Below are 23,577 nucleotides of genomic sequence, written 5' to 3'. Positions count from 1 at the left end.
CCGTCATTTAGCTTTGACAGAAGTGAGCAGAAGAAAAAAAATTACAAAATTTAAAAAACTGTAAATTAGAAAGTAATGAATAATGTAAAATAAAGGAAAAAAAGGAACAGTGTTTAAATATTTGCTATTAAAAATTGCATTAAAAAATAGAATTTGTCACAGTAAAAAGAAAAAATAATTGTTTAAATAAAAAAAATTAATTCAATGTACACAAATTAATACAAAAGATTTGAAATGCTAAAATAACTCATGTGAATGAAAGAGTAGCAATAGCTTTACTGATACCAGCCTACTTATGAGCGTACTAATTAAACATGTGCTTTACAAAAATGAAAGAAAAAACAGAAAAAATTATGAGAGAAAAAATTGAATTGTGTTCACAACAAAATTATAGTCTGAAATTCTATGGGTGATAAAATCTTGACATCCCACTAGAAGCACAACAACGCTGTCAGAACTTTGCATCTTTATTTTTGCCTTTTTTTTTTTTAATCATTCTGCTCTTTACACTGTGTGATAATTTCGAATGGACACACAGAAATTATCCAAAATGACTTGGAATAAAAGCTATTTGCGTTAACTTACATTAAAAGTTAAGAACTTTTTTTATTCTTTTGTAAAGTTCACATTTTGGAGATACAAAGGCTTTACAGTGATAATATGTTACATCCTCAAATGTTTGTGCACCCCTGGTCAAATGACATGTGGTGTTGATTTTTTTAGGTGAAAATAAGTTAACATATCTTAGTTAACATGAGGGGGAGATAAAACATAAAATGTGGCCTGTGAAAAAAGTTAGCGCACATTGTATATTTAATTGCTGTAAAACTGCATCTTATATTTCTCTTTAGAGGATGCGTACACTTACGTTCACTTAGAAAATCGACTAAATGTCATTTGACTGGGGGTGCACACACTTTTGCACACAACTGCATAACAGGGGTTTTCAGTATAGCACTACAAATCCAATCACAGCAATTACAGGCTTCAGGGACAGTTCACCAAAAAGGGAAGTTATTTTCAGTAGTATGGTTTATGATTGTACTGTTTGTTTACAAAGTGAATAACTGTCTTCCACATCAGATGGAAAGTAATTGTCATGGTAAAGCCTACAAATCTCATTCAGAGGAGAATGTGCAGCTCTGTAGCTCCGTGTTTGATCTGAACTCTGTCTGACTGGAAGTTCCACACAGATTATTTAAGAAAGCCGGTAATCTGTAAACATTTACTGAAGACTGCGTTCTTTCGCGTTCTTCTGAAGCTCCGCAGCTCCTTCGTCTGCAGCAGACATCCAGCCATCCCCTTCGTCTTGTATGCTCTGGATTAGCACTAAAGCCGGTCGGGCCTGGACCTCGCGACCTCTGACCCCTCCTTCTCCGCACACATCACCTCAGGGCTTTTGTGCATTTGCATTCGGAGCGAGAAAGCCAGACCCTCGTTATAAATAGCGGTCCAAAGGCTCAGAAAAGGCGCGGCTTGTCATGGAAAGTATGCCGGAGCATTGATATTTCGAGTGTTCTTCCTGTAATTAAGTCTCCCTGGAGGATTTGTAGTTAGCGACGCTGAAATCGCTCCCAGCTCCCTAATACGTACCACATGCCTGAGTCTTCACACCACGCAGAGTGGACACCGACAGTCAACCTCAGGCACAAAACACAGCAAACCAACATCGTCCCAACACAATAATATTTATAACCACTCAGCATGCGCCTTCAGCCACAGCGACACAGCTAAACCCATTCATACCCAACAGTTACAGTTAGCAGAAAAAATGCTGCAGAACTTGTACTGATTGGACTAATGTGACAAAATTTTGTATGAATAATTTACCTTAAATGAGCATCTAACAGTACCACTCTGTATTCTTTTATTTACATTATTTAATTTTGATTCACAATCAAATCAGCACTTTTTATTCTTTTGTGTTGTTAAAAATACAAGAACTATAAATAGAAGAACTACTTGTGGTTCCATGAAAAAATTTAAACTTTCAATTGATGGTTCTGTAGATAAATGAAGTGTACGAGTTTGAAGAACCTTTACAAGCATAAAGAAATGCATTTTTTCTATTATGCAAAGGATTAAGGCTTCTTAGGTTAAGGCTTCTAAGGTTCTTCACACTTACTTTTTTCTTAATATGGTTAATTAGGGAATCAAAAGCAGTTCTTCTATTGCATCGCTCAAAGAACCCTTTGTTGCACCTTTTAGATGGAATGTAATTATAAATTCAAATCAAATAATGAAATCTCAATTTTTAGCCATATGGTTTGATGGAATACGAACATTTTCTTCAGATGCGTGCTCAGAGAACATCTGGATATTTAACATTTCACATATGGACATTAATGGATTAGCAAAGGTGCGAAAACTCGCATATGAAAACTAATGCAAACAGTCTTATGCAAAACGTTTGCACTAGACTCCTCCTCAATGGCATGTTTTGTTGATTTTCTGACTGCAGATCAGAAAAAACTTCCTATATGGGGAGCACACTTAAATGTGATACTTTTGTGCACATTTTAGTGTACAATTTCTGTTTACTTGCTGAATTTATCACATTGGAAAAACATAAAATGTGACATAACGTATCTGCACGTTATACTTTTTCCCCCCAGTACATCAAATTCAGCAAATAAACAGTAATTGTGCATTAAAAAGTACAGTGTTCCAAGTAGAGGATGTGTTAACTTACTTTCACTTCAATCAAATAAACAAAACATTCACCAGAGTTGCCCAAACTTTTGCAAAAGACTGCCATTTTCACCCGTACAGTAAATACAGTGTGGTTATCCATTTCTTTTCCTAAGAGCTGCATAGTAATTCACACTTAAAGAGTGGGCCAACAAGGAAGAGGGCTTTCCCACTGCTTTCCTGAAGAGTAAAGCTAGCATAACCAAACTAGCGCAGAAGCAGAAGCTGAAGTTGCACAACTGCAATCTGAAAAGTTCAAATAAACACAGCAGCAGCCTTTTGTACAAAACTCACAGCCTGAACATGTCCAGTTCAGAATGCCCCTGAACAGCAGAAGTGGAAAATACTTCAGAAGTTGCAATTTGTTGCTGTATTTAAGTATTATTTTAGAAGATTTGTGTTTTACTTGAATATTATTGGAATTAAAAACAACATTCCTAACAGAAAAATATGCTTTTACACCACATGTTTTCATTTAGACCTTCAAAGTATGCAACAAATCTCAAAGAGAACTAAAAATGCAATTTAGTTGACTTTTTATTGAAACATCAAACATAAATCAGATCAATGCAAACTTTCCAAGTATGCAAATATGTTGCTGATTAGTAAATTGTTTGATTTATATGTTAAAACATTTTTAGTACTTAAGAATGTATAAAAGTACACTCATTGATCAAATAAGATTTTTCTTTCCTGAGACACACCTACTATAACATCATTTTTTATTTATAGAGTGCGTTTCTGAAAATCACTTTATAAAATATTTGACAGTATTATTACTATAATATAGTATATTATAGTATAGTATAATATATTTATCCTATTTTAAGTAAAAATATATCCATACGCAAAAGAAAAAGTGCCATGCCACAGCATGTAGCCTCGGAAACGCAGTGAACACAACAAGCCTAAAAATTCAGCCATGTATGAATGCATCCAGACATCGGCTCCACTTAAACAGCTCATTCATTGCCTTCATTCAGCAGATGCAAATGCAAGTACATCCAGTTACGTTTTACACTTTCTAACTTCTGCTTCCCTTTTCCAAACAGGCTCGAATGCTCATCTGTATGCGAGCGGAGGCCAGTGCGAGGCTAGGCCAATTAAATTGTCAGAATTAACAAATTTGTTTTTAACAAGAGCGTAGCCAGGAGTGAAGTGGGGAGGTGCTTATTGATCACAGGAACAGAGACATTAGTCTTCAGGTATTTACTCTCGGCGCTCCGGCCGCAGCGCTGGCCCGGCCCAATCAATCCCCAGGAAAGATGGCCCTCTCCAGCCATAAATACACACGCTCACCCCCACCAGCCTGGAACGAGCCGGGCTGCGGCCTGCGGGGCGTAAATCGTACCAGCTTCTCCTGCCTGCCCATGAATGATCACAATTGTGAGCGTCTAACGTGAAGTACGTTTTATGATGTATTCCAAAAGATTCTGGAAGAATTTATTTATTTACATATTTCATGCTGTGTATATGTTCTTTCCAACACTATGTGATGGTGATGGGGGAAAACATTATTGAAATAAGTATAAAATATATATAAAAACAGAAAATAGCTATTTTTCTGCAGCTTAAAAATACGATTCAAAGGGAATATGCTATGCAGTAATATGTTTTATATAAAATATAAAATATATTTATTTATTTAACACATACTAAAATTTCATCATGAATAGACCAATACAAAGGGTCCAAAATGACTTCAAAAGAAATCTTAACTTAAGAATGTTTTTCCTTCTACTGCAAAGTTAGTATTTTGAAAATATGAGGTTTTGTTCTGCCTATAGCAATATAATATTTGAGTGGGTGTTTGTGTGTGCGTGCACAAAAGTTATGGTACATTTTGTATTTATGGGCTTCTTTTTCCTCATCAACTTAAGCACATATACATGTAAGTACACATACAGTATACTTATATAGCAGACAATATGTAGCATACTATTGTCATACACAGTATTCTATATGTTTATCATCGCCGCCCAAACAAAATCTTGTTCTTCATTTTTATGTTTTTTTTTTTATTATTATTTTGACATCATTAGAAAAAAATCAGCTGTCCTTTACAGTTGTTTAAAATTTCACGATGAATGGACCAATAAAAACTGTCCACAATTACTTTAAATAAAATCTTTTTGCATTAACATTTATTGAAAGCCAAAACTGTTTGTTCATTCTCCTGTAAAGTTACCATTTCAGAAAGGTTTTGGTCCAACAGCAACAATATTTAAAAGAAACACATATAATTTAAATGTATATAAAAAAATTAACCATTTTAACTATTAAGAGTCGCCTTCTTGGACAGGAATTAAGCCTAGTCGTGGACTAAACTGCAATACAGATTGTGTTTTGCCATTAAAAATCCTCTTTAGACAGCATTTAAGCTTAATATGGGTCTGAAAAACTCACCCTAAATGTCCTACTCAGGCTTAATGTTTTCATAAACAAAAAGTGTCACTAATATGATATAGAACTACCCAACATCAAATAACAGTAATGCACAACACTGTTCCTGACAAAAATGCTGTTGCCTATTCCTCCCCCACATCACGAGAGCAATCAGAGCCAGATATGACCGCTGCGCTCTGTCTGAAAACATGAAAATCCCGGCCACGTCTTTCACTCTGCTTCCGCAACAAATTTAGGGTCAGCAGAAAAGACACGGGCAGCACCAACACTAACATCAACGTCACAGGCAGCTGTGAGCCTCTAAAGGCTTTCCACTGAGACTGTTGCTCCTCCTGCTTACAGCCGGGATGGTAAAAGCCTTTTCAGCTGAGCTTCTGGAGATGCTCTCCCTGCTTGAGATGACTGGGTCTGATCATAATGCTATTAATCTGTTTAGCTTACATTTATGTTCAATCTTCACATAAGCTTATAAGACCAAACTTGTGGATAGTTACAAAATTTGAAGCGTTAGTGTCAGACTGTACTGCAGAATTTAAATAAATTTCAACGATTTTAGCACATTTTTATAAAATTCCATTAAACCACTGGATGTTTGGAGCGATGAAAAGCCACATTGGTACATGCACATAAAAGTTTGGAATAATTTACTATATTAACATTTTTGTTATTTTATATACAGTAACAACCTATACAATGTGAATTTTAATTAGATAAAACATTTTCATCTATGATACTACAACTGAAACCAAGAATGTCAGCTGACCAATACAAGTTCAATATTTTTTCCTTCAAATCTCACTTTAAACTGAAATATTCTATATGCTCAAACTATGTAAACAAGCAATTCTCAGCTATTTCAGGTTAAATAAGTTTAAAATCAAATCAAGTTCATTTCTGATCCAATAGAAATCTGTGCCATGTCTAATTTAAATATTACAAGTTATCCGCCAAAAGGTTTTTAAATGTTTTATTCATGAATTCTGTGAATAGGACGTGAATAAAATGATAAATATAACACTGCTGTTGGAACAAAACCCTGGATCTCTGTTTTGTTGTTTTTTTTTTTATTTTATTTAGAGAATTTGAAAATACCAGCTGAAAATTTTATGATGAATGGACCAACAGAAATGACCCCACATTACATGGAAAAAAATGTTGTTCCTTTAACTTCAAATCAAAAGTAACAAGTTTTTCTTATCTGTAAAGTCACTTTGGAGATACAATATTTTGTCATTGACAACAACAGTATACTAGTGTTGTAGCTCTGGAATTGAATTTTATTAGAACTCTATTCTTGATGTTGTACAGCTTCCTCAGTCATTTTAAAGTCTTCTATAGTCCTTCTGTTAATGTAAAACCTGCAAAATTGTTCAGAACGAGCAGATTAGAATTGTTTATCTGTAACCTGATTGGCTTTACATTGCTGAAAACACTGATTCCAATTCCAAACAGCGATTTACTTAAAATATCAAAGCAAGAATTCCACAAAAAAGGGTCTTATGAAAAAGTTACAAAAGCTGGACCGGGTTTGCATAAATTTTAGCCGATTTTCACATTTTTGTACGACTTCCAATAAATCACGGGCCATTTGAGCACATTCATATACTGCCAATACTGCCATTATAAACCATTTTAAAGACTGCCTTTTCAGAGGCATTAATATGGGAGCGTACACAGCTGATGGACAGATTGAGTGTGTCCTTTAGCAGATTAATTCACTGGGGAAACATTCAGGAATAATGAAGGGGAATTTCTGAGTCTGCTGGTTTTGAGTTCAAATCCAAAGGGGGCCTAATGGTGATCCTTGAGGAACGCTTAAACTTAACCTGTTCCAAAGTTAGCAAAAAAGGAACGACCAACAGAGGAACAGAGGGAGCTGTGGGGGACAAGGAAAAAGGAGAGAAAGAGAGAAGGTTGGCCCCCCTTAGGGCTTCCAGCTGCACATTATGACTATCGAGTCTCCGAGGATGCTGGGATTCCAAGCGCTTATTGCTTTTAGATCACATTCTTATTGACTTCTGTCACACCAGTCGTTTATCTTGAGGACCGATGTCATGCTAAAGGGGGACTGGTCCGTGACATATTGGAGACATTTTCCCCCAGAAATGGCCCCGTTTCGGAGGGGTACAATAGGTTAAAGTGGTAAAGCCCACGTCCGGTATGGCACTGATTGCAAAGCCTGGTGTCTGTCAGCATGGCCAAGCTTTCTCTTTTTAACAGAAACAAAGGATTAGCCCTGAGTCCGAGCCCTTTCAGAGCAGGCCTGTTTAAAAACCAGAAACCTCACAACGCGAGTGGGGCCATCTCCTCCAATTCGTCTCTCTCGAGCCGAACCAAGCTCGCTATAACTCAACATGTTTAGAGGAACTCTTGGAAGAAATAGTTGGGAATCAATTGAGCCCTTATTCAGGATGATATTGGCCTTAAACAACAGCTCACGGCCTGGCTAACAGCAGTTAAAGCTCTGCTGCATTGTTCAGGGTGACAGAGACAAAACAAAAAGTGAAAATATAAAACCAAGGCAATTTAAAAAGCAATGCAATTAAAAAAACATTCACATCGATCAAAGTGAATAGAGGGAAAGGCAGTAGCCAAGATTCAATTAAATTCTATTTGCATTTAATCACTTTTAAAAGATTTCACAGCTAATGGCTAATTCTAATGCTAAATCCTAAACATTAGCTTATCTACTACCTATTTACATGTGCTTTAGCAAAGATTTCAAGCTAACCCACATCCATGGTACAAAACACTGTGATGAGTCAAAAATTACAGAGTTATAGTAAAGTGTACTGCACTACCTTGTTAGAATGATCAGTGCATTTAAAATGCATCCTGAAATTTCTGGTATAAATTAACTAAGCAGTGCATTAATTAATTCTTTTGTTCATATGAAGCCCCTTAATAAATAATTGGTTGCAGCTTTCCGACATATGATCTGCATTAGTGCTGTTTTCATTGAAGGATTTGGCTGTTCTATAACTGATCTAACTGCAGTGCAGGACTGAGAGTAATGTACATGTTTTTTTATCAGCAGATGGAAAATAAAAGGCCTCTAAAGTTTCTACAACACAGCACAAACACAATTCAGCATGATGTTGATGTCAGGACTGCATAATATATCACTTGTAAATTGTTATCACGTTACCAGCCTCTGCAATACTGCAATGCATTTTTTATTGTGATGATTTTAATTGTGTGATACATACTGTGTTATTTATCATGGTGTTAGCATTTACAAATATGCAAATGAGCCCTCTAACTAATACACAATGTTGTTTACTGTGTGCTGTGAGCTAATCGCAACAGTAGCTATACACTCACAATATGCATCAATGTAATCTCAATTCTCATCTCATGTAGAAATATAATCGCAATATGTAGCAATATAATCTTGCAATATTTAACGATGTATCTTATTATAACCAAAATATGTAGCAATATAATGATGTAGTAATAAAATATCAACATGTAGCAATAACATCCCAAGATAATTGCATATATAGTATTTAAAAAATAATATTACTGTAACAATCAAAATATGAAGCTATTTAAATGCAGTAGTATTTTGCCCATATTGTGCAGTCCTAGTCAACAACACAGTAAACCACAACTATGTGTCACTGCAATTAGCACTTTATACACTTTCTCTACTCACCTGCAGCATCGCGCACTGACCATGCAAAGAGAGAAAGGAACACATCACAAAATTTTACTTTATTTTTAAAATTCACTTCTTTAAAGGTGAATTACACCAATTTATCAACAGTTTCTGCCTAGTCAAATGGTAAAGATATGAATAAAGCCATTCAGAGTGGTTTGGTGTAAAATGCTCCATTCTAGAGAAACTCACTGAGTCAGAATTGTTCACAGTGGCAGTGATAGGAATCACATGTACACTTATAAAAGCTCCCTCACAGAAAGTTTCTCTCTCAAAGAAAACTTTTTTTTCAGGTTTGCCACTATTTTACCATCATCAGCATTACATATAAAAACTCATAGTGACCCCTGCTTCCTATCACCACGGCTCTAAAGAAATCCAAGAGCCATTTGACATCAAACCACACTTAATGACTTTGTTTACATCTCAACCACTGCATTATGGGGGAATTTTGGAAAATGGGTGGAAGTCCCCTTTAATGAGAGTAAGTAGAGGGGGAATATCTGTTCAGAACACCACAGCGAGGTGCCAAAGTCTAATAAAACCTGCAGCAGTTTCTGCCCCGTGGGGCTGAAATTAGGCAGATGAAATCAGGGCTTTAATTGGAGTTGTGTTTTTTCTTTTTTCCTCTTTACGGAGTGTTGTGGTGCTGTAAAAAAGTTTTATAGTGACTGCAACTCTAATTTTTACAGCTCTCTACCTGTTACTGCTGTGTGCGAGTGAAAAGGTGTTTGGGTGTGTTGTGTGTGTCAGAGTGTGTGTGTGTGTGTGTCACTCACCGTTGTCAGCTGCTGCTTTTAGCGTAGCCTCCGAGTGTGAAGATCCAAACAGGTTTCTGATAAAGCGTCGACGCCTCCTCAGGTCGTCTTCCCAATAATCTAACCGCCAGAAACACTGTGGCCTAAAGCAGAGACAAAAACATTTTATTGTTATTATCATTATTACTATTGCTTTATTACTGCCGTATTGCTGTTTTATTATTATTATTATTATTATTATTATTATTATTATTATTGTTGTTGTTGTTGTTGTTGTCAATAAGTACTTAATTTTTATTACCTCCACTGAGTATATTCAGCTTTAAATATTAATTTATACATTACACAGAGTACGGTCCAGTTAATAAAGGTACCATCAACTGAAGCAAAACAGAAAGAGAAACAAAGAGAGATAGACTGAAAGAGACAGAGAGATAGAGGGAGAAAGACAGGAAAGGGAGAGAGAAAAGAGATGAGAAGAGAAAGAAGAGGGAGAAGACAGAGAGAGAGAAAGAGAGAGAAAGAGAGAGAAAGAGAAAGAGAAAGAGAGAGAGAGAGAGAGAGAGAGAGAGAGAAAAGAGAGAAAAGGAGAATAAGAAAAAGGAGAGGCGAGAGAAAAGGAGAGAGACATGATAGTAATTAGCTGCAGTGAGTGGTAGCGGAAAAGCTGGGTTTTGCTGCAGTATTAAGAGATCACTGAAACCGGAATCCTTTTAATAACAATAACAATAATAATAATAACAAATGGTATGATACAAAGACTGTTTCAGAAAGCGCCCAATCACCTCATCATGTACCTCCTCGTTACTTACTAAAGCCAGGGTCCTTTAGTCTAATCCACATTTTCTTTCTAAGTATGTTTTGTGGATTTTCTAAGTGAAAGTAAGTTAACACATCCTGTATAGAACTTCTGCACATATCAGTGCAAAATTATTGTTTGTTTACTGAACTTAACATATTAAAAAAGACTAAAACATGTCCTTTGCAAAAGTTTCGGCACTTTTTCTACTTATTTTTTAAACTCAGCATACAGAAATTATGCATTAAATGTTCCACATTTAAGTGTGTTCTCTGTAGAAGAAAACCAACATGGAATTTGAAAACTTTTGTACACAACTGTATGAGAACATGCTTTTTTTTAGCCAATCAAGCTGTGTGGGCAGAGCACATATACACAAGTACATATGCATGCACACACATAAGCACATCTATACACCTGACACTGATGTACACAAACAACCTTCTGACAGAGCATTCCTTCACACACACACACAGATGCACGCACGCACACACGCACGCACACACGCACGCACACACGCACACTGTGCGTGTGCCCTGGTTTCAATCTCAGCAGGGCTGTGTGTGTGTGTGTAGTATTACCCAAATTAATCACACACACACGCACACATTCTGACATTTATCTTGCCAATTTACACTCCTAACCACACAAACCCTCACTACATCACCCTCTCTCTAAACCTCTCCCCCTCTCTCCTTTTTCTTTGCCCTCCCTTTTGTATTCCCAATTTCTCTTTTTTATTTCCCCTTTTCTCTCTGCCTTCCTTTCTTTTTTGTACCCACTCTTTCTCTGTCTTTCTTTTTCTTTTTTATTGCCACTCTTTCTCTTTTTCATTCCTCCTCTTTCTCTTTGTCTCTCTTGCTCTCTCTGTAATTTTTGTTTAAAGTATTTTCAGAGTGTAAATAAAGCTACAGAGCATTCAATATACGACTGTAAGGGCAGGAAATAATGACATTCGGCTAATATTAGGAGATTTAGAAGCAATATCTGCTGAAATAATTGCAAAATTATTGTGTATAAAATACATAAATAATATGAAAGTGCATAGCGCACTTCACTTTAGTGAAACTGTCTTTTCATGCATGTCATAAATGCGTTTTAGTATTATAATTATTATTACATACATATATATGATTGCTGCAATGCTTTGACAACACACATGCAAATGTGTAAATAAAGTATATCTTAAGGGATCCCAAGACAATAACACAAACGCAATTCCAAAAAGAGTTAGGATAGTAGGTAAAATGCAAATAAAACACTGTAAAAAGTGGCTCATCAGATCTACTTAAAAAATTACTTCATGTGGTAACAAGTAAATTAACTAGTTTTATTCAACCTAAATAAATACTTTGAGTAAACGATTCTTTAAATCAATGTAGTTTTTAAGCTGAAGTGAAGCAATTTTTTTAAGTAGACCAGCCACTTTTTACAGTGCAGACATCAATGATTACAAATCTTTTTGACCTGTATTCCACTGAAAACAGATCAAAGAAAGGCTATTTGATGTTACTAATTAACTTCATGATACACCAAATGTTTTCAAAGGGAAATCTGGACAGCAGGCAGGTCAGTCTAGTACCTTCACTCTCCTATGAAGGCACACATGCAGAATGTGGCTTTACATTGTTTTGTTGAAACAAGCTGTGATGTCCCTAAAAGATGGCAGTAAAATGCATATGTACATCTCAGCATTAATGGTGCCTTTACAGATATACAAGTTACTATCCAGCATACACCCCATACTATGACAGACACTGACTTTTCAACTTTACACTGGTAACAATTTGGATGGTTCCTTTTTGGCCCAGATAACACAACATCCAATTATTTCCAAAAACAATTTGAAAGGTGGACTCATCAGACCATAGCACACATTTCCACTTTGCATCAGTCCATCTCAGATGAGCTTTAGCCCAGAAAAGTTGGCAGCATTTCTAGATGTTGTTGATAAAATGGCTTCCGCTTGTAACTTGCATTTGTGGATGCAGTGACTGACGGATTGACAAGAGTTTTCTGAAGCATTCCCGAGTCCATGTGGTTTCATTCATGACAGAAGCATGTCAGTTTTTGATGCAGGTTGAATGTCACAGGAGTTTAGTATTCATTTCCAGTCTTGCCTTTTTATGCTTTTTGTTGCGAGTCTCGGCCTATATTTGCTCATAAAGGACTAGGCCGCTCCTTTCATACACAAGCACTATTGCATCACCTGTTTAAAATGTTTTTGAACATTTCACTTTTCTTGTCTTAAATTGCCCCTGTTACAACTTTTCTGAAACATGTTGCCGGCATCAATTTCAGAATGAGTGTATATTTACCAAGAAATAATGAAGTTGATGAGGTAAAACATTAAATTGCTTGTCTTTACATTGCTGTAATTTAAATACATGTGAAAGTGAATTTACAAATCACTGCTTTTTGTTTTTGTCTTACTCTCCCAACTTTCTGAAATTCAGTTAATAATAATAATTATTATTAAGATATTTTATTGTAGTAATATTACTACTACTCCTACTACAAATAATAATAAAACCAACAACAAATAATAATAATAAAACTAAGGTATCTAACACTGTTGCCATATACAAGGTTGCTTTACAGAAGCATCATGCACAACAACAACGTAAACAGCCCCAAAATAGACATTAATAAAAGTAAAGAAGCAGCATATTGTCAGCATTGAGAATGGAAGTAAGAGTAAAGAAAACAGTTGATGACTGAGCTCTGGTTGTAGTTTAGTTCTGATCTGGAGTCTAAATCTGTGAAGGGGTTGATGAGCAGTGAATGGTTTTAGCAGCATGTCCTTAGTGCTGTGTGTATGAGGGTGATTTAGCACTGTTGGGGTGAAATATAATTCTCTAAGTCCACTCTTTACTCAGTGGAAGTGAGAAGAAGTTTTATTGTTCAGCAGAGCCTCCACACCGCTGCCGTATAAATCAGAATAACCGCCTCTAAAGAGCCTCTCTGCTCTGAGACTCCTTCACATTAACCTCCGCATACTTGACAAACACACACAATGCTCCAAAAAGCAGCACTTAAAGTGATAGTTTAGCCAAAAGATCAAACTTGCACAGTTTAATCAGTCAAGACGTGTTTGGAGTCTGATATGTGCTTCTTTAGTTTCAGCACTGTAGCACAAACGTAAAGTAATGGAATTAGCATCAATAAGCTATTAGCATCACTAGTGGTGGGCAAAGTACACAAATCCAGTACTTGAGTGAAAGTGTTCTTTTTATATGCTTACTTGAGTTTCAGTACAGAAAGACCTCATTTTAAATAAATGTACTTATTTACCAAGAGTATGGCGAGGTGTTGTATGGTGACATGTTTTAATGATATAACATTTCCTCTCTTGTGTCTTCCGTTCAGGAAACTGGTTCATTATTACTCCCTTTTCACAACATTAGAGCATTTTCTTTCATTGCAAAAGACTGTCATAGGTGCCCAGGTCTATTTACAGTTGCTATGGTACACTGTACACAACGAATGTAGACTTATTTATACTCAATCTTTTGAATTAACTCAATCCAAGTTCATCCAACTCTAACTGCTCAGTTTAAAGTCCACCTGCAGTTCAGTTAGGTGCATAATTATGATATATATACATATATATATATATATATATATATATATATATATATATATATATATATATATATATATATATATATATATTTATACACACACACACACACACACACACACACTTATTCCCATTCAATTTCCCCACCAGCTGAGACTATTTGGATCAGCACCACCAGGCATTTTGTGGACTTTAAGGCAGCCGTGGGATCAGCAATGATGAATCCCACGATCGCCTGATAATAAGGCAAGTGCTCTACAAGATACAGATTGTTGTTTTGTTAACTCATTATCAGATGTACAGTTAACTCAAAATTTTAGTTAAATTAAAATTGTAAAGCTTGGTTTTTTTTTTGCAAGAATGCAAACATCATTTAAACATTATATTTAAATGAAAATAGCAAAAGACAAAGAGAAATTTTTGTGTTTTTGAAAAATATATGCCCATTTTGAATTTGATGCCAGCGTTTTTCAAAAAAGTTGGGACAGGAGCAACAAAACCCTGCTAAAGTTTTACAATGCTAAACAAAACCCTGGTGGAACATCTCACAACTAATTAGGTTAATTGGCAACAGGTAACATGATTGGGTATAAAAAGGGCGTCCCAGAGAGACCATGTCTTTCAGAAGTGAAGATTCACTACTCTGTGAAAGACTGCATGGGCAAATAGTGCAACAATTCAAGAACAACGTTTCTCAATGTAAAATAGAAAAGAACTTCATCTACAGTAAATAATTTCATTAAAAGATAAAGGGGAATCTGGAGAAACGTGTATACAGGGGACAAGGCAGAAAACCAATAATGGCTGGCTGTGATCTTCGTGCTCTTAGGCGGTACTGCATTAAAAACAAACATGATTCTATTGTGGACATCACTGCACAGGGACAGGAACACTTTTGAAATGCAAGTTAAAACTGTACTATGCAAAGAAGAAACCATATATAAACAGGATCCAGGAACGCCACCGCCTTCTCTGGGCTCAAGCTTGTTTAAGATGGATTAAGACAAACTGTATAAGCGTCACGAATAAATCTAGCCTCTGGGCTAAACAGCAGTGAGAACATTTGGCTTGTTATCAGCGCACAATTCAAAAGCCAGCATCCTTGATGGTATGGGGGTGCATTAGTCACAGCACTAATGTGGCACTAAAGTGACTTGCACATGTGTAAAGGCACCATTAATGCTAAACGATATATGCAGGTTTTGGAGCAAAATATGCTGCCATCCAGACAATGTCTTTTTCAGGGGAGGCCTTGTTTATTTCAGCAAGACAATGGCAAACCACATTCTCCACATATCACAACATTATGGCTCTGTTGTAAAACAGTACAGATGCTAAATTGGTCTGTCCACAGTCCAGATGTGTCACCCACTGAAAACATCTGGTGCATTATAGAACGAAAAATACGACAATGGAGACCCTGAACTGTTGAGCAGCTGAAATCCCATCAAGCAAGATTGGGAAAACATTTTCAGAAGGATAGTAATTGATCTCCTCAGTTCCCAAATACTTGAAATGTTAACAGGACCCTGTCCCAACTTTTTTGAAATGTATTGCTGGCACCAAATTCAAATTCTGCATTTATTTCTCAAAAAACACAAAAATAAAAAAAAGTTTCAACATTTGATATGTCGTCTTTATGTCGTTTAAAAGATTTGTAGCAGATTTACTGCGTCCTACCTTTTTTGGAAATGTGGTTGTACACTGCACAAAGCTACAACGGAAAAAAAAACACACATTCCGCTAACATACATGCTAAAAACATTAAATTTAGCTACATAGGAAACAAACAATCAAACAAACATTTATCGCACTGCCCTTAAAACTTTGTTAGAGCACAGAGATAGAAGTTTGAATTTTGCTTGTTTGCGCCAAAAAATCTGGCAGTTTTCTGCAAATTTCAGTGCACAATTTCTATTTACTCGCTGAGTTTAACGTACTGGAGTAAAAAACAAAATATATGATATGCTATAACCTTTGCACAGGCCACATTTTATAGGTTTTTTTTACAATATGTTAAGCTCAAAAAATAATATAAAATAGTAATAATATAAAAAATAGTAATTGTGCATTAATATGTGCAGAAGTGTGTTCTCTGCAGAGCATGTGTTATTTTCACTTAAAAAATCAATACAACATATAATTAGCATATGACTAAGATTAACCTACTTGGAAAGAAAACATAGATTGGAGTTTTGGCTGAGCTACAGCTTTAATAAGCAACAAGGAGATATATTAAGTTGAGGTATTGGAGTGCTTTTTGAATTAATGTTCAGAGGGAAGAAATAAAAACAGTGTAATACTTATAGAAATAGTTATTGCACTATAGCGGCACAAAGCGCTCAGTGGAAAGATGGTAAGGAAAAGGGTATAAAGCAATCAGTGAACAGACGGAGTTTAAATCCTGTGAGGGAGCCGAGCAGGCCAGAAATGCTGCACAGGTTTAGCTCAGAACAACAATAAAATACAAAAAAAACTCCTCTGGCCCGAGGCTGAGCGCAAAAAACATCAGCCACTCCACACAGAACAGAGCCTTACAAAAGAAAATAAATACAATCACAGCTTCACCACTTTAAGACCCCAGTGGCCCGCCTAATGATGGACATTAATTAGTGATTTATCTAAAAGAAAAGTTCAAAGAGAAACAGGATGGCCAGAGTTTCCTTCAGGAACAGAACTCCTGTTCCTCAGAGTTTACAGCTCAGAGTATCAGATTACTAAGCAGTATTTCACAATCCAAAGAGGTTCTACACTCACATTACAACTTGAAATCCTTTAAAACCGATTTGTTCTTGAAATGTATTTTTTATATTTGCATCAGTATAAAAGTAAAGAAAGATGTAAAGCACTTACATTTAATATTGATTTATTGGTATTTGCTCATTCATGCTTTTGTTTGCATGAGTATATCGAGAGTAAAGAAAGATGCAAACATTACATTAAAATTGATGTTTGTACACTGTGATGCATACATTTATTTACACAACTACAACTAAGGAAAAGAAATACACAAATGATGAGTGTAAGCTGTGATTTGTTTCCATGACCAAAATAAAAACGTCAAAAAGATAGAAAGTGCTTACGTTCAAATTAATGTGTATAATTAATATGCATAGGTACTACAAAAAGGAGAAAAGAGAGAAAAGAAAAAGGAGAGGAGGAAAAGAGGAAAGAGAGAAAATAAAGAGAGGAGAAAGAAAAATAGAGAAAGAAGAGATTGGAAAAAACAGAGAGAGAGAATTGAAAGGGAGAGAAGGAGAAAGAAAAATAGAGAAGGAAAAGAAGAAGAGCAGAAGAGAGAGAGAGAACAGAGAAAAGAGGAGAAAGAAAGAGAAAAGGAGAAAACGAGAGGGAGCGAAAAAAGAAAGAACAAGAAAGAAAAAGAGGGAGTAACTAATTTCCAGCTGCAGATGTTTTTCTCACTCTATGTCATCATCCCTCTTTCATTTATCCTTCAATTGAAGTGATTATAAAGCCTGACACACACTCGCACAGGCACTCACACGCACACACAAACACACATAAAGACACACACACACAAACACACAAACAAACACACAAACACTCCAGAGGGTGATGCTCTCACCGTACCCATTTAAAACAACTACAGCACCACATACTCAGACTCACTCACTCGTGGTGCATTAGAGCACAGTCACATAAACATTGTACTTCTGATAAAAAAAAAAAAAAATCTAATAGACAATATAATTTTATACAGTTACAAATTAAATTATAATCCAACATAATTTATATTGTCTATTGACTTTTATATGGTCAAACATTTAATGATTGTCCAATAGAATTTTATATAGCCAACACATATATGATAAATATATCATGGTATATTAATTCATTTACTATTAGGTCTAATTTTATATGGCCAAAAATTAAACTATGCCAGAGATCCTTTTGTACAGTCAAAAATTAAACTATGGACCTAATATCATTTTATTAGGTCAAAAACTGCTTTAGTTACAGTGACTGTAAATTGCTAACTATGATTTTCAATTGCTGCATTTCTTAAATTCAAATACAGAGCGTGAACTCTCAAAGTCTTATATATTAAAAATACAATTTAAATAAATTTACTAATAAATAACCTGAACACTTGACATTTAAGTCAAAGTCAAATTTATTGTCAAAGTCGACTGTTGGATGTTCCTTAATATGGTTTTCTAATGGATTATTTAAACAGATGCTATCAGAGCTTATTTCTATGGATGCTGATAAACCTGTTATTTCACCACAGTAAAAACATCAGTTTAACAAGGCAGCTAAAAACATGAGATTTATATTAGTTACTTCAAATGAGCTCATAGATGCTGCTATTTAGTAGATTTTTCATTTTTCTAAAAGTACATCATCTTAGCGAGCAAAGACTGTCAAACACTTTGTTCCATCACAGTCTTGTTGCCTGGTGTCTTTGGTTTCCTTGGCTACAGTGCTAACACAGATTTATTTTCAGTGGCCCTAACAGTCCAAGTCCTAAAGCCCCCACAGTGTCCATTAGCCTGTAGAAGACCCATAAATGCTGATCCAGGCCAAGCTCAGGTTAAAGTCTCCCCGTTTGCTAATCAACTGTCTGCTTCCCAAATTTCAGTCATTACAACAAAAAACACTCAAACTTAATCTCTACTGTATCAGAACAACTGCTATGTACCTCAGACACATTCTTAACACACAAAACAGAGCACTTCCTCTAAAGCTACCTAACGAGAAGCACACTGAGTAAAGCCTTAAAGCTAACAGGCCTGACGCCACCAGATGGCTAACCACCATTAACAGCATTTCTTCTCACAGACACTTCTCACAAGCCATCAGTACAGTTATAACGACAGTTTGCGTTTCTCCTGCTCTTACTCAAAATGTAGTCGATCAGCCAAGACATGTTTAGTTCGCTTTTTTAGTTTTAGCACTACACATTGCTAGTGTAGCTAACAAGCTCAAACCCCAACAATTAGCATGGTGCTACTTTCTATGGAAAGCATTGTTCTCATGAACCACAGGGCGAAACTGTATGACGAAAAAGCTCAGTGGAGATGAACTTTATGCAAATTATTTCAGCCATGGCAACGTGTTTACCCGGTGTTTACATTGAGCTCTAGTTTCTACAGCCCAATGTATGAAACATTCATTCCACTTGATTCCACTAAATGTTCCTGTGCGACATGGAAGAGCAAATCTTCTAACAAGAATGTCTACGGAGAACCATAAGAAATTCTGGGCTGAAAGTGGGGGAATGTAGACGTTTTATGGAGGAAACAACTTTGTAAACCAGTCCTCACGAAGTTGGAATTCACAGTTTGGGCGGGGGGGGGGTGCTATCGTACTCATCAACACTGTCCGATAAACAACAAGCCTGTCGCTAGCCTATAGATGTGATGTAACATGGCTGAAAAGCATGCAGTAAAAATCAACATTACCCCTTACAGAGAAAACAGGTCTGTTAGCTAATGATAAAAGTTTCACCAGCTAACTTGTTTGGCTTGTGTTACTGACTGTACTCTAGATGTTCAAGAGCACAGACTAGAGGAATCTGGGGAGAGGCTTAGAGGGGGTATACCAGCAGATTTCGAGGTTTAAAAAGTTGTCTGCAGTTTCGTTAAAGCTGTGTGGGCGAGACGACCAACATCAGCCATGTGATCGGTAAGCATACTGTTTACGTACGCATAGCCTAAGATTAGGACTGCCAGTTTACGCTGAAAGAAGACAACTTTGGCAAAATACACTGACAATTTAGTGCGCACTAGAAAATTCTTTGCAGGACATACTTCACACGTATACACTCATATGCAAAACTTTTCAGACCCCTAGTCAAATCACAGGGGTTTTTGTGAAAAATTAACACATCCTTTAAAGAGTACTGAGGCCCTTCTTCCCTTGTTTTCAATAGGAAAAATGCATTTTTGCGCTCTGAATGCAGTGGCTGAGTTAGCTTGAACTCTCTTTCTGAAAGGACGAATGACGGATTTTTCTGGGATAAATGGGGGAAAACTGGGTGAATTTCGCTAACACTAAGCTTGCCAGGCATTCATTTACAAACGGGGCAAACTGACCCTGATGAATAATGACAGTAAACCTGTTATCATGTGAAACATGTATGTGTATTCTGGGCGAGTTCATTTCTGGCCTGTAGATTATTTAAATGACAGTGATGTGACCTTTTGGTGTAACAAACGGGGTCGCGCCGCTGAAGCTTTCATACATCACTCTCTGGATGGAAGCTGTGGAGACTCGCCGTCATTTATAAGCGCTTCTCCGGATTAATACCGCACACACACCACGCTCTGTCCTTTTCTCATTAGTGGCCCACCTCCATCCGCTCAGCATCGGCCAGATTATTCCTTTTGATTTGCATAAAGCATGTGTTTATGAAAATTGAGCAGATGAGCTGAGTATCCGTCATGTGTATTTGCTCTTTGTCACCGCCGTGGCAGGCGTTTACACTGCTATAAGCTGCTGGGGAATGAAGGAGAGAGCAGGAGAAGGGCCAGCTATGGAAATCAAAGTGGCTGTGTGCATGATTAAGGTGGCTGAAGTGCAGGGTTCGGTAATAACACTGCTGTTATTCAGATGTTTGTGTGCCATTTCCATGCTGTGTATGTTAATTCTGCAGCTGTAAGTGCTCTCAGTAAAGGTGGCTCTGGGGTCAACAGCCCTCAGTGAGAGAGAGAATGTGGGAATATGATGGAGTATCGCTCGCTCAGACACAGTGAATGATTTTCCTTCACTTCACAGTCTCACTCCCTCATTGATCAGGGTTTTTTTGCATAATAGTTTTTAAATGTGAATGTTGGGTATTAATCAGGAGCCGGGTGGGCTGCACCTGTCAACGTGTAAAAAAAAATTAAAAAGTTAAAAAACAAACAAAAAAAAACAACCTCTCTGGTTATAAATGAATAAATAAATAAAAAAATCAACAATAAATTAAAAAGAAAGAAAAATACGTCTTTTTAAATACAAAATAAATAAACATACTATGAATACATCAATAAATACTTCCTATTAAAAATAATAAAAATACAAAAAAACATGATTTTAAAAGTGATTACATAAAATATATTAGTTTAAAAAGTAAAATCAGAAATTAGAAATAATAATAATATAAAATAAATAAAGAAATAAATAAACAACAATATTTAAAGAGATATATAAATTAAAAACTATTCTGGTTTAAAAAATACCTGCTTAAAAATATTTTTAAATATCTACATAACATTATAGAAAAAAGTTAAAAAGCTATTAGAAAGAAATTAAAAGTGCTCTTGCCTTCTGCGTCTACTGAATAAGCTGTGAAATCACTTCAGTATTGTAATAAACCCCTCAGGGGGACTAAGAGTGTTCTCTTTTCCCTCCACACACACACCACTCACATTGCAGTGCAGGGTGAAATATGTAAATGAGTTTAATTAAGGGTGGTTTGATATTATGCATATTACGCACCCTCCAATTAAAAGTGATTAAGCACAAAGAGTGGAGCATGTTACCAGCTAATTTCGCTCTCTCTCTCACACACACACACACACACACACACACACAGCAGTGTGTGCTTATTTCTGTCTGTATACACTTTATTACACTCGTATGTGCACACTGTAATTTAAATATCAGTTGTATATCCCAGGCCAGAGACAGTAGTCAGAATGTGTTGTTTTCAGTAAAGTTATGAATATCTAGGTTAGAAGAGAACAGTGAGAGGAACAGAGGTTTGGTTCTTGACTTCATGCTGCCCTACAGCCATCATTTGCTTATGGATTTGTTCAATTCCATCAGCAGCACCTAATTTCATTTAATGAAGTCTTGATTACATAAACCAGTTACTGGACGCTAACTGTAAATACTGGACCTCATTGAGGAGAGATCTGGAAATGGATAAACCAAAAACAAACTGACATGCATAAAACCAATTCTTATTTTAGTAATGTTATTAGTATTTAGAGTGTAAAATGTGTCTGAATTTGACATTTATAAGCACTCTTACTGCAATGTATTCATATGTCACACAGCTGCGCAATGCAACGCTATTCTGTGGGATGCTGTAAAGCATGTGCAGGGCGCAGAGGCCTTTGGAGAGTTTTATGTGTGCGTTGTTTCTGCTTTATCTGCAGAAAGCTGCACAGCGCTGACTCTCAGAGATAATAGAGAATTTTCAGTAAATGGTGAAAGTGCTGAAATAAATGACCAGACTGCAGGCAGGGGGTAATTACTACAGCTACTACAGCTCACACAGAGAGAGTGTGTGAGAGAGAGAGAATAGAGGAAGAGTGAGAGAGAGAGAGAGTATACAGAGAGGGAGCAAGAGAATTACAGAGAGAGAGCGAGAGAGAGTACAGAGAGAGTGAGAGAGTACTGAGAGTACAGAGAGAAACAGAGAGAGCAAGAAACAGAGCACTGAGTGTACAGAGAGAGAGAGTACAGATAGAGTACAGAGAGAGCAAAGAAAGTACAAAGAAAAAATGGAAAGAGTACAGAGAGAGAGAGAGAGAGGAAGGAGATAAAGTAAGAGAGGTGACAAACTACAGGAACAGAGAGAGAGAGAGCAAGAGAGAGAGGGAGAGGGAGAGGGAAAGAGAGAGAGAGCGAGAGAGAGAGAGGGGGAGAGAGAGACAATTATAAACCTCTTGAATGGTTTTCCATTCTAGTATTGATCAGGTGTTTCTGTGTGGGCGATGGGCGAGCGAGGTTGTATTCTCTCTCTGTATGAAACACATAAATCTGAGCACTGCTACACAGAGAGAACAGAGTAAGAGTGAGAGAGTGAAGTGTAATAGGTGTTGTGGGTGGTTTATAACAGTAGATTCCATTAAGGCAGTGTGTGTGAGAGGTGCTGAAGCTCAGAGTGGTGATAAGACACACACTCCTATAATCAAATACTCCAAAAACGTAAGAACAAAACCACCGAGAGACAGGGCTACAGTGAGAATCAGAGCAATTACTGCAGACCATGCAACACAATATTATCACCATACTTGAGCCATAATAGGATTCTATTGTGATATTTAAAGATGTTTGACAGGCCCTGTCCCACAGAACACAGTGTGAAGTATTAAAAATGATTGTATGATAGTAAATTTGAGTGTTGTAAAAATCTAGCCAAGTTTGAATAAAACAAAATTAGACAGAATTACAGTAAAACAGCTAAAAAATGATCAGACCTTTCTAAGGATGGTCTGGGCGGGGCCTATAATTCTAATTAGCAGTGACTGACATTCCTCAGTTCAACACTCCCAGCCCTCTACAGCACTGAATCGAAACTAAAAGTGGTATTTGGGCCTGTCAAACTTCTACATGCTCCCCGGAGAGTTCAGAACATCCCACTCGAAAACATCACAGACGGTCTGCTCAAGATATGAATACAATTGCATGCCACCACTGTTTTTAAACCTTGTCAGAACATGGGGTCATACATATCACATTTGTGTATGTACATATATGTAATAATAATATGCCCCATATGTGTTATACATTTGTTGCTATCGGAACAAAACTGTAACTTTTCAGGAGGAGGAAAAATGTTCTTCACTTCTAATGGATTTTACACCCACATGCTACCACAGTATTAGGAACTCCCTCAGAATTACTAGAAGAAAATGTGCATAAACATTTTGTGGAACCGACCATCGTTTGCTTAACACTGTTACTCTAACACAAGGATTCTGTTACTTGTGGTATGTAA

The 23,577-nt window shown here is 36.5% G+C and overlaps 1 protein-coding gene across 2 annotated transcripts in view; it reads right to left on the bottom strand.

The window, feature by feature from the left end:
* lrba (LPS responsive beige-like anchor protein) overlaps positions 1–23,577 on the bottom strand; it is a 346,257-nt gene that overhangs the window by 126,317 nt on the left and 196,363 nt on the right. The window contains exons 37-38 of one of the 2 annotated variants that reach the window (XM_036583833.1): positions 9,538–9,659; positions 8,756–8,770 (exon numbers count right to left, since the gene is read on the bottom strand). In XM_036583833.1, the coding sequence (XP_036439726.1) occupies positions 8,756–8,770; positions 9,538–9,659 (137 nt within the window). The remainder of the gene's footprint in view (positions 1–8,755; positions 8,771–9,537; positions 9,660–23,577) is intronic. The other variant, XM_036583835.1, reaches the window with a different exon arrangement.

This window comes from Colossoma macropomum, unplaced genomic scaffold, assembly GCF_904425465.1.
Source record: "Colossoma macropomum unplaced genomic scaffold, Colossoma_macropomum, whole genome shotgun sequence".
NCBI classification, from domain to species: domain Eukaryota; kingdom Metazoa; phylum Chordata; class Actinopteri; order Characiformes; family Serrasalmidae; genus Colossoma; species Colossoma macropomum.
Note: the sequence above shows the minus strand (reverse complement) of the source record. Positions and strands in the feature narration are given on the sequence as shown.